The sequence below is a fragment of the Aspergillus ibericus genome (assembly GCF_003184845.1).
Source record: "Aspergillus ibericus CBS 121593 unplaced genomic scaffold BO80scaffold_14, whole genome shotgun sequence".
Classification (NCBI taxonomy): Eukaryota; Fungi; Ascomycota; class Eurotiomycetes; order Eurotiales; family Aspergillaceae; genus Aspergillus; species Aspergillus ibericus.
In genome coordinates, this window is record NW_020292112.1 from 646354 (window position 1) to 664518 (window position 18165).

The following is an 18165-nucleotide window of genomic DNA, read 5'->3' on the forward strand; positions in this document are numbered from 1 at the left end:
CATGAAGAAGAACTCCAAACGTGGGGTTCTGGGGAATGCCTGCGAGGCAAGTAAGCGAAGGCCAGAACAAACCGAGCAAATCGGACCACGTGACCAGTGGCGTGCCCGGCCCGTCACACGATCAGACCAGCAGCGTTCAATGCTGCCTCCCGTTCTTCTCCTTTTCCCCATTCTTTCACCTTCCATCCCGTTTCTCCCGCGAGGAAAACCCCTGACTGATGACACCTCCCGTGTCATCGGATTCTCCTCAATCCAGTCCCTCTTCCCATCTGCTTTACTGTATTGGAGTCCCTCACCATGTGGTGGCGGCTGCCTGGCGCCCGGTCGACCCTCCCTGCCAGTGTCGCACTTCTCCTGTTTCCCGTTCTTGTTGCTCCGCAGCAGTGGCATGAACCGCACCATGACCTTGCTTCTACCGTTTCTGTACCCCTCCGACCGACCGGTTTCACCTCGGGCATCGATACCCCTCCCACCTTCAACGTGAAATCCAACGATGCGAGCGCCCTAGCAACCCTGGCTCTGGCGGGCTCTGGCCGCGCCGTTCGAGCCCCTCCTGCCCAGGTCAGCAGCTCCGCTGGCCTGGCTCCGCAGCTGCACGCGCGGTCCTTGCAGGACTGGGAGGTTGAGGACTTTATCCTGCTGGCGACCGTCGACGGTTCTATTCACGCACGCGACCGCAAGACCGGCACGGCCCTCTGGGCCCTCGAGGTTCCGAGCAGCCCCATGGTCGAGAGCATTTACCATCGAGCCAATCGCTCGAGCTTCGACCGTGCACAACCAGAAGATGATTTTATCTGGATCGTCGAGCCGAGCCAGGGAGGGAGTCTCTACATCTACAGCTCGGGGCCGGATACCGGTCTCCAGAAACTGGGTTTGACGGTCAAGGAGCTGGTTGATGTAACGCCGTATTCGGGGACGGACCCTGCTGTTACGTATACGGCTCGAAAAGAGACGACGCTTTATACCATCGATGCCCGTACGGGAACCATTCTACGGGTGTTTAGCTCCAGAGGCCCCATTCCCTCGGGTCAGGAGTGTCGAAAGGTTGATGGCCTGGGTATGGATATGGAGGATTGTGAATCTCCTTCGGGCACGCTGGTCCTCGGCCGGATCGAATATACGGTGGCCATCCAGAATACCGAAACGGGGGATCCGATCTGCACGCTGAAGTACTCGGAGTGGACGGCCAACAACCGTGATATGGATCTTCAGAGCCAGTATATTCGTACAATGGACGAAAGTCATATTTACAGCATGCATGACGGCGTTGTTCTAGGCTTCGACCATTCCCGGATGGACCGGCCACGCTACACCCAACGATTTTCGAGCCCGGTTGTCCGCGTCTTTGATGTTGCTCGCCCCATCAGTGTCGATTCCTCCAACGAGCCTACTCCTCTTGTTCTGCTGTCGCAACCTCTACAGCCTCCTGACCCCGACTATAGCTCACTTAATGACCGTGACGAACGAGTATTCATCGATTGTACCGAGGGTGGTGGCTGGTATGCCATGTCGGAGGAGACCTACCCGCTTGTCACAGGAAGGGCCAAGATGGCACAATGCTACGAAAAAGACTACCTTCGCCATGGTCAGCCACTGACAAGCTTGAATATGAAACAGCAACAAGATGCACTGGCAGGTGTTCATTCTCTGAACGGCCCTCGAATCATTCGCCGTCACATCCCCAGCATTTCCGCCCCTTCTTCCGCGGATCTCGCCAATGATACCCCCCGGGAGCTGATTTACAGCTCGTCAGAGTTAGCACTGCCACCTGCTCTACGACACAGTACCATCATCCGCAAGGGTTGGGATAATGCGGTCGATATCTTTGTGACGCTCTTGCTACTGTTTTTTGGCACATTTATTTGGTTCAACTCCCATCACATTCAGGAACTTGCCAAGCAGAAGCTGGATCTGAAAAATATCATGGCATCATATGGCCAACCGTCTTTATCTACTCCGTCGACTCCGATTGTGGAAGGTCCTCACCTGGACCGCGAGGTCAGCCCTAATCGGTCCATGGCAAACGTGACTATCGATGTCAATATGGCAGAAGAGGAACAGCAGGGCGGTGATGCAACGCCAAGGCCCAAGAAGTCCCAGAACTCCCTTGCCCCTGACACAACTCCACGCGTACGCATCAGGGAACCATCACAAGGCCCAGACGCCGACAACGACTTCGACGACCCGAATCTACCAGACGGCGAGAAGCCCAAAAAGAAAGCCCGGCGCGGTCGTCGCGGTGGAAGGAACCATAGGCGGGGCAAGAAGCCCGGCGACAGTGAATCCAGGGACCCGGCCGATCGCGTTGTTGACGAAGTGAACAATCTTGAGCCTCCGTCTCGCCCGGACTCTGATGTACAATTGACTCGGACAGTGTCCCATGAGATCATGGAGAAGGATGGCGTCGTCCAGATCGGTCGTCTGAGGGTATTCACCGACCGGGTTCTGGGTCACGGAAGTCATGGAACCGTGGTGTATCAAGGTTCATTTGATGGGCGGGACGTAGCCGTCAAACGCATGTTGGTAGAATTCTACGATATCGCGTCTCATGAAGTAGGCCTGTTGCAAGAGAGTGACGACCACGGCAACGTCATCCGTTATTATTGTCGGGAGCAGGCAGCCGGCTTCCTCTACATTGCCTTGGAATTGTGCCCAGCCTCGTTGCAGGATGTCGTTGAACGGCCATCGGATTTCCCCCAGTTGGTTCAGGGTGGCTTGGATCTGCCCGACGTTCTACGTCAAATCATGGCGGGAGTTCGGTACCTCCATTCGTTGAAGATTGTGCATCGCGATCTGAAACCGCAGAACATCCTGGCGGCGATGCCCCGGGGGCGTACTGGCTCGCGCTCTTTGCGATTGCTGATCTCAGATTTCGGCTTGTGCAAGAAGCTCGAGGACAACCAAAGCTCGTTCCGCGCCACTACGGCACATGCGGCCGGTACCTCGGGTTGGCGCGCCCCCGAGCTGTTGGTGGACGATGACAAGAGCCCGGCCATGCAGGGCAGCGAGTCTCAGCACACCGAATCATCCGAGCCCGCCGTCGTTGACCCCCAGACCAACCGGCGAGCAACTCGGGCCATCGATATCTTTTCTTTGGGTTGCGTTTTCTACTACGTTCTGACGCGAGGCTGTCACCCCTTTGACAAGAATGGCAAGTTTATGCGCGAGGCCAACATCGTCAAGGGTAACTACAATCTCGATGAGCTGCAACGTCTGGGCGACTACGCCTACGAGGCCGAGGATCTGATTCAGTCGATGCTGTCGCTGGATCCCCGACAACGGCCGGACGCTAGCGCCGTTCTGACACACCCGTTCTTCTGGCCTCCATCCGACCGTCTCAGCTTCCTCTGCGACGTCTCGGATCACTTTGAGTTTGAACCCCGGGATCCTCCGTCGGATGCCCTCCTGTGTCTGGAGTCGGTGGCCCCGCGGGTGATGGGCCCGGACATGGACTTCCTCCGACTGCTCCCCCGGGACTTCAAGGACAACCTCGGGAAGCAGCGCAAATACACCGGATCGAAGATGCTAGACTTGCTGCGAGCCCTCCGGAACAAGCGCAATCATTACAACGACATGCCGGAGCATCTCAAAGCACATATCGGCGGCTTGCCCGAAGGCTACCTGAACTTTTGGACCGTGCGATTCCCCAGTCTGTTGATGAGCTGCCACTCGGTCATTGTGGACTTGCGCTTGACCCGGACGGATCGGTTCAAGCGGTATTTCACCGCAACCGACTAGGGCAGGAGCCGTCGTAGACCTGACTTTCCTTGTACATATGATCGATCTGTCTAGAAACGCTGATTCTTGCTTGTAGCGGCCGGGCCGCCCCTTGACACATCGCTTGTTTTCCCCTTGAAAAGCCCCGTCGTTCCCCTCCCCTTTCGGTCTCCACATCGTGGAAGTTCCTGCTAGTAGTACCAATTCATCACTGTTTACCCGATGTGTTCATGCGCTCTCGTAGCAGCTGCGGGCTCGTTTATTGGCATGTTGGTTTCACGTCGTTTTCCTGTTGCCTATTACGGTTCGGCCCCAGTCGGGCCGTCTGTCTCTCACGTGACCCCGGAACGGGCCTACAATGTTCATGGTGGTGGTGGTGGTGGTGGTGGAGGTGGTAGGCAAGGACAACGTCGTCGCCGGGGGGTCAAGGCACGCCGGTAGAGCAGAGAAAGACCATTCAGGAATCCGATAGATTTATTGCCTGAGTCCAGAGACCCTCTTCCACAGGGCGCGCCCGCCGAAGGAACCCCCGATCTCCGTCTCTTGTCTAGTAGAAACTATATAGTACATAAGTAGAGAGATAATCACCCGTCGGGGCCGGGCTAACCACGGGACTAAGGCAAGGGCAGCTCAGCGGACCCGGAGTGGCGGCGCTGGCGTTATCGATCACCGCCGGCGCCTTTCCCTCTCCCCCGTCGCGGCTTTTTATTCCTCCTCTCTTTCTCCGCCGCCCGCTGTCGTCGTTCTGCTGCTCTTTGGCTGCCATCGTGCATTCACTCCTTCGCTCCTTTGCGTCCCGTCGTCTTATCGTACATATGCATCCCCCCGTATTATAACTACCCCGTTTGGTTTTCTTTTCTTTTTTGGTGTAAATCTTTTACGCGTCGCCCCCTCCCCCGTGACTGGTTTGGATCTGACGCCGCCCGCCCTTCACCAATAGTGCGGCTCAACCACCGGGCCCCATGGGATTTTTTGACCACCTCCAGAAAGGAGGCGCCTTCTCTCTACAACCCAAGAAACCTCAGATCCGCAAGGTCGTTCAGACGCGAGCCGCGCCTCCCTCCAGATCCTCGTCTCAGACGCCAGGTCTTTCCGCCTCCCGAACGCCCCCCGCTCGGCTCAAAGCTCGAGAGTCAACCAGCAGATCGGTCTCGAGGGACCGAGATCCCCCATCCTCGAAGCGGCGACTCGGCACCCCGGTACAGAGTCGCAAGCGACAAACCCCCGAATTACGCCTCTCCAGCGATGACGATGCGAGCGATACGGATACTTCCTTCAAGGCGCGCAAACGGGCCCGGACAGGCGACAGCGCAGAGCCCGATCCTGCCAGGCGCGTGCGCTCCGTCAAAGCCTTCTCCGAAGATGGCGTCCGGAATCTGCCCATGATCCATGCGGCGGACATTACCTCCATCCAAAAGGCCGGAAATTTTAAACCGGCCTTTGGGGCGGCCAAGCCTCTACCGGACCTACTCCTGCAGTATCCCAGCGCTTCGTCCAAGGAAAGGTACCATCTTGTGGTCCCTCGAGACAACGACGACTTCAAGCCCATCGACGACATCGTAAACGTCATCGACATAGTTTCCCAAAATTACATTCCCGACGAGGAGGCTGATGAATTCAACAATGAATCGACGGGAATTAGACGCCGGCTACGACGAGCACTTGCCCATTCGTCCGAAGCGGATTTTCGAGAAGTCGTGACGGAATACAACCATGCGATCGTGCGGCTGAGACGCAGTGGGAGTGTTGCAAAGAAGCTGGATTCAACGAGTCGTTTGAACTTGCCCCACGTGGAAAGAATCCTGACGCAAATATATTCGCGCACTGTTTCGCCTCGGGTCGACTCCCTGCGTCAATATGAGAACGGAACGGACAACGTATACGGGGAACTTCTGCCGCGCTTTATCAGCACGATTTTCAAGGAGACTGGGCTGAAGTCAGGTCAAGTATTCGTTGACCTGGGCTCTGGTGTCGGTAATGTGGTCCTCCAAGCAGCGCTCGAGATTGGATGTGAAAGTTGGGGCTGCGAAATGATGCAGAATGCGTGCGAACTCGCCGAACTTCAACAGACTGAGTTCAAGTCGCGATGTCGGCTCTGGGGCATAGCGCCAGGGAAGACGCATCTTGTTCGAGGGGATTTTCTCAAGGAACAGAGCATCATCGACGTACTGAAGCGCGCTGATGTCATCCTGATCAACAACCAGGCTTTCACCCCTCAACTGAATAATGAGCTGATCAATCATTTCTTGGATATGAAGGAAGGGTGTCAGATCGTATCCTTAAAGTCGTTTGTTCCTGCGGGCCACAAAATCCAATCTCGCAACCTCAATTCCCCCATCAACCTACTGAAAGTCAAGCAGCGAAACTATTGGTCAAACAGCGTCAGCTGGACCGATGTTGGTGGTACCTACTTTATCGCGACGAAAGATAGCTCTCGTCTGAAAGCTTTCGTGGAAAGCTTGCAATGAAGGTCTGTTGTCTCACCCTACATTCCCATTACCGCGTGGGTCACGACCGCAATGCTCTGCTACTTTCGGTTTCTTGTATTGATATACTTTTTTTGGCATTCATTGGTGTATATATCCTCATTTGGGACCTCTCCACGGCCCCTGGACCTCTGCCTCCTCAACGCCCGAATCGCTGATTCTGCTCACCTTTCCGCGGTTAGTAGTATTATCACTCTAAAATAGCCGGCCTTACTTGTGGCCCTGCTGTGCAGTTACCACAGTGCTGCCGTAGAATGTGGCGTTCAACGCCACAGGCCTTTATTCGCCACCTGCCTCTGGTGTTAGTTCGCTAATCGGGGCCGGAGGACCTATGTTCCGGCCGGGGTCAGTCCTGAGACCGCCGTGAAAGGACTCTCCGGATACCACAAGGACAAATACGGAGACAAGGAGGTCCAAGGCTGTAGTGAAAAGCTTCTAAGGAGAGGGGGAAATCCAGAAGAATCATCCGAAAATTAGTGGGGAGGATAAGAAGAAGATCGAATTCCCCCTCCCATAAAGAACGGAACCCGTAGCTTGACAGTTTGTCAGATCGTTTCTTCCTGGGCGAATTGGCGATTCAAGACGCTTGGCGAAAGCCTGCTTCGTCCTCTTATACTGGTATCTACTCTGAAGGGGAGACAAAGGCGGTCGAAGAGACTACGAGGGCGGCAGTCAGAGGGGTTACCGAAGCTAGAGTCCAATGCAATCTTGGTATTGATATCGAACGCGTCATGTACTCCGTACGGAGTAGTCATCTACTATGTAGTAACTAGTTAACTACTAGTAGGTTAATTTAGGAGAGTTAGTCTGAGAAACAGACAGTCCCGCTGGTTAGCGTAGCTTTGGGCTGGCGCTGGGCTGCTCTGGGGATGCATGTGAAAGCTTGGCAGCGGGTGGCAGTGGCGATAACCAAAGAGACACGTCAACTGACGATGGACGGTGCATGTGGGATGTATAGAGCATGCGTGGGACAACTTCCTGTCGTCCGTTGCTGGGGCCCAACAGCTTGAAGACGGAAGCAGATAACCGGAATGATGGGTGAAAGGCTTTTTTGAATAAGGCAGCAACATAATACTTCGAGTGCTCCATATGGTATCCGTTCACCCGATGCCAGCCCTGGTTCGGTGGAGCTTCATATGCTAGAGATTAGACAGATCTGTCGAGATTAACTATAGAGGCTCGAAAGATGCATCTGGGGGAATTGCGCAGTTTGAAGCGATAGATACTGTGTAGTAAGCACTCCGTATCAGATGATCCGATCAGGCGCATCTATAATGTGCCCCATCTGCTCCACGGAGCCCCGGGCCGTCGGTCGCAGTGGATTCAAAACTCCATGATACTCCGTACGGCGTAAGGCCGAAATCTACATACATGGTACGGGGGCTTACTCGGAAGAGCCGTTGATCCGTCCCGAGCCGAGGTCCGGGGTATGGTTCCCTTGCTCGGCCGTTGGGAGGAGCGTGACCGTCGCAAAAGCGACTTACTCTTATTTCCCTCCGTCTTCTTCTTCTCCCTCCCTCTTTGATCTCGATACGTGCTTTTCTTGACTGTTCTGCTCGGTTTGTCTTTTGGGGGTTCTCCAACATCGATGCCCTCTTTGTCTTCTACTGCCGTTTAGAAAACCCCCTGCCACCGCCTGCCCCCCGCTTTATCTCCCCGCTCCTTGCACGTTATACCTGTCACCATGGCTGGATCTCCCCCCGTCGCTGAACCGATTCCGGAGAGCGTGGTACTCCCGGAGCCCAAGCCCGTCAACCAGACTATTGCTCAGATCCGCTCTCTGGCTGCTGGTGCTGCTGGTGGCGTTTGCGCGGTGGTTGTCGGACATCCGTTCGATCTGGTGAAGGTCCGGTTGCAGACTGCGGAGAAGGGCGTCTACTCGGGCGCGATCGATGTTGTAAAGAGAACTGTGGCCCGCGAAGGTCTGGTTCGCGTAAGTGATTGCGTTTCATGCGTTAGCATCCATGCTGACTGGACTAGGGTCTTTATGCCGGAGTCTCCGCTCCCCTGGTGGGAGTTACGCCGATGTGTAAGCTTCTCCTCTATCATAATCCGTTGCAAAACTAACACTATATCGGCACGTCAGTCGCTGTCAGTTTCTGGGTATGTACACTAGCCGAGCCGGCACAGCGGTCTTGTTCACGCCATAGCTGACGGTTGAATCAGGGTTACGATGTGGGTAAAACACTGGTTGGCAAATTTTCCGAGGTTCGCGTTGAGAACAACACACCCCAATATACCATCGGTCAAATCTCAGCTGCTGGCTTCTTTTCAGCCATCCCTATGACGTTGATCACGGCCCCCTTCGAGCGTGTCAAGGTGCTCCTGCAGATTCAGGGTCAGAACCCACCACCTCCGGGTCAGAAGCCCAAGTACTCTGGCGGGTTGGACGTGGTCCGGCAACTATACAAGGAGGGTGGTATCCGCAGTGTGTTCCGTGGCAGTGCAATGACTCTGGCCCGTGATGGTCCCGGTTCTGCCGCCTACTTTGCAGCATATGAATACATCAAGCGCACGTTGACTCCCAAGGATACGCAGGGCAATGTTACTGGTCAATTGTCCATGCCGGCGGTCCTGGCTGCCGGTGGCGCTGCGGGTATTGCCATGTGGATCCCTGTTTTCCCTGTCGATACTATCAAATCCCGTCTGCAGAGTGCACCGGGTCGCCCCACGATCAGTGGCACGATCCGCACCGTCTACGCCAGCGGTGGCTTCAAGGCTTTCTTTCCTGGATTTGGCCCTGCGTTGGCACGAGCTGTTCCTGCGAATGCGGCTACCTTGTATGTTGTTCCAGCCTGCTTCTTTTCCGTGGATGGTCGTGCTAATGTGCCATAGTGCGGGTGTTGAGCTGGCCCACCAGTTTATGACCAAATTCTTCGACTAAACGGATACATTGCGCGCTGCAGGTACGGGTGGTGTAAGTCTATCGGTATCTTCAATGGGTGGCGTTCGTCCTTTTGTCCTTTCGTCCCTTCTGCGGGAAGCATTTTGCAAGCCTGGATATCCTTGTTGTTTTTTCAACTTAGACTAGACAGTTTCTGGTTGCCTGTACTAGTGTTAGGAATATGCATCGCATAGTGAATCATTGGTCCAGTTAAGGGTTTGTTCAGAGAGATACTTAGCGGTAGGGCAGCTGAGACACGCCCAGAGGGATGCTTCATGGGGTGTCTGGAGAGGTGTTTGGTCTTTATATGGGCGGATCGCAGGCCTTAGACACGGGGTGAGCAGGTGTTATCTGATGGCCAGGACCTAGTACATGTTCTCACTTGAAACTAGCGTGCAGTGAGCCACATATTGCAAAGCGCATAAATGCTGGGTTCCAAGATAATCGGCTCCCAGTCATTCCGCTGATCTTGAGCGAATGTCTCCCAGAGACATCGGAGATCAAAATCCCGGCACTCGGTCAAAACATCTTGCAGGAAGCCGTCTTGCGCTGTAGGTAACTTGAAGCCAACGAAATCATTCAACCTGTTTCTGTTGGATGTGAAGCCTTGAAGCTTGTTGATTCAGATGGCTACGGATCCTAGCTAAGGGGACCGAGGGTCAGGTGACTCTTAGTCATCCAACACCCCCCGGGCCCGAGGACCCGTAGGAGGGCCAACATGAAGCTATTTGAGACGGCCGTTCAACACAGCAAAATGAGGTCGTATTGGTGCTAACTACTCTAGAACTTTAAGCGTAAGGGGGAAAAAAGGAAAACAGGAAGTGTTGTGGGCGCTCGCTTGAAGATAACGACAGCAAAGCAAACAAAGCAAACATGATCACATGATCCTGAACGAGGCTGCCGTCACTGCCGTCACAGATCGTACCAGATTTATATTATCATTCAACGCCGTACGGTTGCAGATAAGATGAATCGGACAAACATGAAGATCAAAAAAAAAGGTTCTAAGAGTCCTGATATCAAGAAAAGACAGGCTATAATTAAAAATAATTTAGAAGAGTCTGTTATACAAGAGGATCTGGATGAAAAAAAATATCTAAATATTTCTTTTAAACATACTCTATCTTTATCTCCCTCTCCTCCTCATCGTACGAGGCGGAAGTATGTACTTCAAGAAGATAATAAGAATCGTGCAACTAAATACAAGCCTTTACCATTTAAGATTTGATTGTATATTAGAGTAATATAAAAAATTTAATATATTTATTATATTTATTCTATATGTCAATCTAATCTCTATTAACACGTACGCTTACTACTTCATTATTTATTATCTCTATCTCTTTTACTACTACTACTACTACCACCACCATGGCTGCGTACGTGTTGAATGATCAAAATCAGATAACTAAACTTCTTTCCTTTATTCTGATAATCTTTGCATACGTGTATACCATATATACGTACGCAAGAAGCAAAACAGAATACAAAAACTAATATTATATTATGATTTTATATAGCCTTTCCTCCCCTAATAATTATAGCCGCGGCCCCCCTCCCCGCAATATAGTGGAATACTTCGTCCATATGTACAAACAACTTCCACCTAGGTAGAATCCAATACTCTCTACAAGGACACCAGAACTATTGAGACGGCCGTTCAATACAGCAAAATGAGGTCGTATTGGTGCTAACTACTCTAGAACTTTAAGCGTAAGGAGGGAAAAAGGAAAACAAGAAGTGTTGTAGGCGCTCGCTTGAAGAAAACAACATTAAAGCAAACGAAACAAACGTGGTCACATGGTCCTGAACGAGGCTGCCGTCACAACTATTGAGCCTGTACGTCCATAATTATATACTAAGAGCGGTGGCTGCCATAAATAGCCAAGATATTGAATTCTATCACGGCCAGATCCAAGCTCATTAACTTAAGACTCATCGGCCCTTATACATAAATACCTGCCTCATTCAATCCTATAGAAGTCGTCTCCCTTCTCCGTATACGAGGTGCCGCGCCCGTCCAGATACGATGACTTTTCCCTCATATCACTATTTATCTGGCGCATAGGGGGAGCATATGCTAACTATAAGTAGCCTGATAAGGGATTAAAATGCTCTATACGGGTTAAGGTATAAACGAATGTATAAAAGAATATCGTTGCTGCTACTACTGTAAGTAGGAGACTGACAAATAAAACTACACATATTCCTATCCTTCTAAATGAAGAAGAAGGATATAACAGAAATCAACCAATCCTTATAGAGGAGGCTGGGAATGAGGATGATCCTATCATCCTATAAATACGTATAATTTTAATATAATTTATCAATACTAGCACTAACACCAGCACCAGCACTCCTAGTTATACGGGCCCTGTGTACAACACCTGAGCAAGACTTGCACTTCTACGTAGTGTTCAGGACTAGTAGCCATTTAGATAGTGAAGCCAAGCAAGTCATATGTACAGCTTCATTAGGTAAGATTAACCGATCCAATAGACTTTATATTGATTCTGCCGGCAGTAAACACCAAGAAATTGCATTTGCAGGATGGCCGCTATTGCCCGCCGTAGCCACGCTCCTCGGCTGATCCTATTACCCGTGGCCGTAGACATGATTTGGAGAAAAGTGCAGGGACTGAGAGCTCGCCGCAGTAGTTCTCTGCGTAGTATTATACCAGCTCTAGTATCCTAGAAACGCTTTTCTCTCTTTTGTCACGCAGGTGAAAACGCTAAGACTGAGATGCTGATCGCCGCAATGGCGGACGTTTCAGAAATCTCTATCTTCCAATTATATAGCAGATATGGCTGTAGCTGGCTAAAGGCGAGCTGGCAAATATTTGTCCTTCAGCCGTGCCAGCTCATTAAGATATTATGCTTTGAAAGAAAGAATATGTTTAGTTTTCCACCACGAATAGTCCTTACCACTTGATCATGCGTGTTAGCGGAGCTGATTTTTGTTGCCGGTTGAAGGTGGGGGGTAGAGCTGATCTCTTTGGAGTTACATGCACGGCTCGGACTTACTTAAGGGGTTAGTCCCACATTTTCTTGTGATTATTTATAGGCCACCCCGCTTTTGCCTTTATCTTCTGGCCTGTTTGAAACGTCCCGTGGAATACTTTGTGAAACTGTACAAGCTTCGTTGATGAATCTGGATGATATTATCTAGGCTAATACGCATTTATTATATATATATAGGAAATGTCCCTTACACATGAATAAAGTTTAAATATGTCTGTTTCCTCTTCTATTTACTCACCACTTCCACCGAAGTCATATACACGAATGATCCGCCTTTTGCCAGACGAGGATAAGGACGCCCCAATTAGATGTGAACTTTTCAGCTACAATCTATCACGCTCAAGCAACGGGGGGCATCTTTATGAGGTATTTTCCTATGTTTGGGGAAGCCCAGCCAGATCCCGTTCCATTATCCTCAATGGCTGTTCTTTTCTAATAATGGAAAGCCTTCACACCGCATTGTTACACCTCCGGGACACTCAGCTAGACAGAGTATTATGGGTTGATGCGATAAGCATAAATCAGGATGATGACAGCGAGAAGAGCAAGCAGATCCCACTCATGCGGATGATCTATGCACAAGCCAGACGTGTTGTTGTCTGGCTAGGAATGGGCTGGGGATACGGGGATAAAGCGCTTGAATTACTCGGTTCTCTTGGCAGAAAACAGAATCCAGAGTCAATAAATGAGAAAGATCGGGAGAGATGTGAGGCGTTGCTACAACGAGACTGGTTTCGCTGTATTTGGGTAAGAGAATTCTATTGATTTGAAAGCGAGGGTGCTGATAACCTGTCTTAGGTATTGCAAGAAGTGGGGGTCGCTCAGTCTATTATAATCATGTGTGGTACTGTTCAGATCAATGGACATATTTTTTGTGAGGGTCTAGATAATCTGGAGCCTTCTCCCAGACTCATGGCTAGAGTAAGCCCGGTCTCTTATCTTATCAAAGGAGCACTCTTCCGGTCTCATGATAGGGATCTTTCCGTTCCTACACTTTCGATTGGTGAGCTTGTCAGCATGTACCGGAATCATAATGTAATAAAACAGCATGACAAAGTGTACGCATTACTGGGCTTAAGTTCAGACTCGAATAGTGCTGTGTTGGCCCCAGATTATGAGCGTCCATGGCATGAGGTCTTCAGGCAAGCCGCACAACATGTTTTTGCGAAATGTTCTGTGGAGATATGCTATGAGCCAGAAACAGCTATTATCAGGGGTAAAGGATGGATTTTGGGTTATATTTATTCAGTCAGCGACTTCTTAAAGGATAATCAACAATCTTTCGAAGTCGCTTTCAATCAGATTTGCCAGAAGCTGGGATATTGTGATAAGTGGATGGCTGAATGGAGTCTACAAGCTTCTGGAGATTTGCTTCAAGATGGTGATATTATCTGCCTTCTTGAAGGCCTGTCACAGCCAAGTGTACTCAGATTATGTGCTGATTACTACACGGTGGTAATACCAGTGGTGAAGCCTAAGGAATGGGTACAGAATACTGAAGATAATGTGAGGGGCGGTGGAAACTATTCTGCACATGGTTTGTATGATATTTTGCTGGGCTGGAAGGCATCCGAGCCGGAAGATAAGGCTGATTCAAAAAGCCTATCAAGGCTTGTTGGAAATGGGCCAAACAACCATAAACATTGTGAAGCTGAGCGAAGTCTAAACCATACAATATCTGTTATGGTAGATGCTGCCATACAGTTATTCAAACTGGGAGTTCCTGAAAGAAAAGGACTGGATAATGTACTATCGAAGGGCCGAGTGAAAGGCGTGGATATTAATTTTCTTCTCTCGCAGAGTAACGGCACAGTCTCCAACAATTTGATAACTGCAGTTGAGGCAGTTCTGTGGCAAAAGCATGAGTCCCCTCATTTCTGGGAAAAGATGCTCGTAGTTGCAGTACGGGATCCTCTACCGTGTGGATTTATTATTACAAGCATTCTCCTGCAGCGTCTACAGGGAAGGCTACCAGTTCCTGAAGAGGTGGTCAAGGCGGCGGCGGCGAATGAGGAGCATGGGCATCAGATCATACCGCTGTTTCTGGAACATCGCGGGGACAAGTTACCAGTTTTTAAAGAGGTGGTCAAGGCAGCGGCGGCGAATGCAAACTATGGGCATCAGATCATGCAGCTGCTTCTCGAGCATCGCGGGGACAAGCTACCTGTTTTTAAAGAGATGGTCAAGGCGGCAGCGGCAAATGAGAAAAATGGGCATCAGATCATGCAGCTGCTTCTCAAGCATCGCGGGAATAAGTTACCTGTTTCTGAAGAGGTGGTCAAGGCAGCAGCGGCGAATGAAATAACTGGGCATCAGATCATGCAGCTGCTTCTCGAGTATCATGGGGACAAGCTACCTATTTCTAAAGAGGTGGTCAAGGCGGCGGCGGCGAATGAAGAGCATGGGTATCAGATTATGCAGCTACTTCTCGTGCATCGCGGGGACAAGCTACCCGTTTTTGAAGAGGTGGTCAAGGCGGCAGCAGTGAATAAAAACCATCGGTATGAGATCATGCACCTGCTTCTTGAGTATCATGGGGACAAGCTACCCATTTCTGAAGAGATGGTCAAGGCGGCAGCGGCAAATGAGGAGGATGGGTATCAGATCATGCAGCTGCTTCTCGAGCATCATGGAGACAAGCTACCCATTTCTGAAGAAGTAGTCAAGGCAGCGGCAGTGAATGAAGAGCATGGGCATCAGATCATGCAGCTGCTTCTCGAGTATCATGGGGACAAGCTACCCGTTTCTGAAGAGGTGGTCAAGGCAGCAGCAGTGAATGAAATAACTGGGCATCAGATCATGCAGCTGCTTCTCGAGTATCATAGGGACAAGCTACCTATTTCTGAAGAGGTGGTCAAGGCGGCGGCAGCGAATGAAGAGCATGGGCATCAGATCATGCAGCTACTTCTCGAGCATCGCGGGGATAAGCTACCCGTTTTTGAAGAAATGGTCAAGGTGGCAGCAATGAATAAAAACCATCGGTATGAGATTATGCACCTACTTCTTGAGTATCGTGGGAACAAGCTACCCGTTTCTGAAGAGGTGGTCAAGGCGGTGGCGGCGAATGATTTAATATATGGGCCTGCAATCATGCAGCTGCTTCTCAGGCATCGCGGGGACAAGTTACCCATTTCTGAAGAGGTGGTCAAGGCGGCAGCAGCGAATGAAAAATATGGGCATCAGATTATGCAGCTGCTTCTCAGGCATCGCGGGGACAAGCTACCTGTTTCTGAAGAGGTGGTCAAGGCAGCGGCGGCGAATGAAATAACTGGGCATCAGATCATGCAGCTGCTTCTCGAGCATCGTGGGGACAAGCTACCCATTTCTGAAGAGGTGGTCAAGGCGGCAGCGGCGAATGCAAACTCTGGGCCTGCAATCATGCAGCTGTTTCTGGAGCATCGTGGGGACAAACCGCCGGTTCTGAAGAAGTGGTCACGGCAGTAACAGAAAAATGGAAGCAGCGTACATAATTATGTGGCAGCAAAATCTTTTATGAAAATATGTCATCTATCCCCATATTTTCTAACCTCTTTACAAAAGAAGGGCCTGGGATGGCAAGTGTGACAGCAATATTGATAATATTGAGTGTGTATGTTTTCCTAGCTAACTACGCGAGGAGATGACTATGTGGCTAGGTCTGAGATCACATGATCTCCTTTTATACCCCCCATGAGCGAGGACGTAGTCAGCAACATTACATATAAAAGGAGGAAGACGTGAGGCTGTTCACGTTTCCTAAACAAAATGTAAAGACATATAGATATAGAAATATTAGATATAATTTCAGACACGATCCACCATGCCGAGTTACTTGATAAAGCAGGAGTAGATGAGACATTCAAGCAGCTTAGTGAGGCTGTCGGCCGCTTATTTAATCATACTAATATAGATAAATTTAACATTTTTTGCACGTACTTCACGATGTATGAAGTACTATTTGATAGAGACATGCTTCGTATAGGCGTGGAATTTGGGGTTTTTAGTTAAAACAATAGCAGACTAGTTATCTGCATGAATGACTGTAAGATAACTCATTAAAATAGATATAGCTTTGAAGCGTTGAATATCTAATTTAGTGAATAGTAGTTAGAGCTAGTGTGATAGAACGGTTCGGATGGAGGTCTTATCTTATCAACACCGGCCCGACCGATGTTCTGGTCCTGTAGTAGTCTAACCAGGGTGGTCCGGGTCCTTGGGGTGACGTACTGAGATGGTCATGGAAGTCATAAGATCATCAATAACAATTCGGGACCTCCTCACCTACTATAAGGCAGCATTCCTCAGCATTAGACTACTGATCCTTCAAGGATCAGTCTCTCTATCTTGTGGATATAGGCTACATTATCATTACCAGTGGAATCCTACACATTTAATAGCCAGTTCCTTACCTAGTCGACAGGCCTTCTACCCTGACAAGTAGATCCTATTGAAAAGGGCTAGGCCCTGTCAGCCATCCGGAATCGGAACATCTATATTCCGACCCGTCTGGTCCTGGACCTCAATCTGACAACACCCGTAGAAAGAATGGGAGTCTCCAGAAAGGATGGGAATCTCCAGGGCAGCAAAGGAGCTCACCGACGTCGTAAAGGAACCTCCCAGAAAGAGTTGTCTATAAGAAGACCCAACCTGTCCGCAGATTAGATAGTTCTTTCTCCAGCTGTGAAAGGAGATCACGTGATCTCGGACCTAGCCACCTAGTCACCTCCTCCTCGCGTAGTTAGCTAGGCAACACACACTCAATATCATCAATATTGCTGTCACACCAGCGAATTCAATTCCTTCACAGACTATCGTACCTTACGTAGTCCACCCGGCTTCTTAGCCCGTCACACCTATCACATCCAGATTATATGTTCATGAACTTAGATATAGTATTTCTTCTAAATAATTGAAATGATACTATTAATTGAATGATTCTGATAGAATAAACTAATAATCTCAATCTTAAAAGGCTTAAGATCAATAAAAGAAGGTATATTTAATAAAAGAATATAGTCTTATACAGTTCCTTTTAAAGATGTGGTAGACTAGGCGGTGAAAGCACTTCAACACATTTGCAGGATGGCCGCTATTGCCCGCCGTACTAGACCGCCTGCCGTAAATTTCCTCTCGCGCCAGCGATGGAATTATGACCCCGATCCACGACCAGATAGATAATCAATTGCATTGTCAATCTCACTACCATCCCTAAGGCATAAACAAACCTTTCTCCGATATACCCCTCCTAGGGACCAACCCACCATGACCACCCAGACCCCCACCTCGGACCTCGATCTCCAGTCGCGCCGAGAAGCCGACTTCCAGCGCTTCAAAACCCTCTCCGCATACACCTTCCTCGTCGCCTCCCCAATCCTGATCGCGCTACCCCCCCGGAAACTTGATAATCTTACTGTTCTTCTCACGGGTGCATTCTGCATCTCCGCCAACCACCTCACCCGCGAACACACCGGACGGAGTCTTCTGGATCGGATCAAGGCGCGAATTGCAAGGAATCCCTTTGCAGCAGTATCGGAAATGCCTAGTCAGCGGGCGCTGGAGATCCAGGAGAGATTGCGGGCGGCGAGGGAGGCACAGATTCAGACTGCGGTTGGGGAGGAATTGGAGAAGTTGAAGGCCAGGCAAGCGCAGGAGAAGCCGGCTCTGGAGAAGATTTGGATGGGCGGGGAAACAGAGGATTGGAAGGAAAGGAGATTGAGAAAGGAACAGCAAATGTTGGATGAGGGGAAGGGGTATGGCGATTTGATCAAGGATCATATTTGGGACGTGTGGACTTGGGGCCAGAACAAAGAGGAGGAGAAGGGCTCCAAGGACGGAGAGTAATGGTGGCCTTGATATTGGCCACTATTGGACGGGTCTGGAGCGAGCGACAATTCTTCGATGTATAGTATGTAAGGCGGCGTTCATGGGGTGGGTTGGATTTCTACGGTTGTTCTTTGTATAGTACGCTTTAGCTTGTCATTAAAAGTACGGAGTACTGTGCGAGATATATTTCCGATCCGAGTATCTCGCGTTGCAAGTTCAATTGCGAAGAAACAGCGACATGGCTATACAAAGAACG

At 50.2% G+C, this 18165-nt stretch overlaps 5 protein-coding genes across 5 annotated transcripts; all 5 read left to right on the forward strand.

Moving 5' to 3' along the window:
- Positions 1–169: 169 nt before the first annotated feature.
- Positions 170–4178, forward strand: ireA (bifunctional endoribonuclease/protein kinase IRE1). Its single transcript, XM_025719217.1, has one exon. The coding sequence runs from the start codon at positions 298–300 to the stop codon at positions 3736–3738; it is 3441 nt and encodes a 1146-aa protein (XP_025576589.1). The 5' UTR covers positions 170–297; the 3' UTR covers positions 3739–4178.
- A 250-nt stretch (positions 4179–4428) lies between these two features.
- dot1 (histone methyltransferase DOT1) lies at positions 4429–6370 on the forward strand. The gene has a single exon (XM_025719218.1). It carries the CDS (start codon positions 4680–4682, stop codon positions 6183–6185), a length of 1506 nt encoding a protein of 501 aa, XP_025576590.1. The 5' UTR covers positions 4429–4679; the 3' UTR covers positions 6186–6370.
- A 1310-nt stretch (positions 6371–7680) lies between these two features.
- Positions 7681–9526, forward strand: BO80DRAFT_43460 (carnitine:acyl carnitine antiporter). Its single transcript, XM_025720877.1, has 5 exons — positions 7681–8136; positions 8184–8232; positions 8290–8306; positions 8370–8983; positions 9039–9526. The coding sequence occupies exons 1-5, from the start codon at positions 7888–7890 to the stop codon at positions 9085–9087; spliced, it is 978 nt and encodes a 325-aa protein (XP_025576591.1). The 5' UTR covers positions 7681–7887; the 3' UTR covers positions 9088–9526.
- Positions 9527–12317: 2791 nt separating this feature from the next.
- On the forward strand, positions 12318–15551 carry BO80DRAFT_352706 (HET domain-containing protein; the record flags this gene model as incomplete). The annotated part of the gene is made up of 4 exons (XM_025715633.1): positions 12318–12854; positions 12906–13323; positions 13396–14177; positions 14424–15551. The coding sequence occupies 4 exons, from the start codon at positions 12318–12320 to the stop codon at positions 15549–15551; spliced, it is 2865 nt and encodes a 954-aa protein (XP_025576592.1).
- A 1698-nt stretch (positions 15552–17249) lies between these two features.
- Positions 17250–18149, forward strand: BO80DRAFT_424175 (uncharacterized protein). The gene has a single exon (XM_025719219.1). It carries the CDS (start codon positions 17349–17351, stop codon positions 17925–17927), a length of 579 nt encoding a protein of 192 aa, XP_025576593.1. The 5' UTR covers positions 17250–17348; the 3' UTR covers positions 17928–18149.
- The last annotated feature ends 16 nt before the right edge of the window (positions 18150–18165 follow it).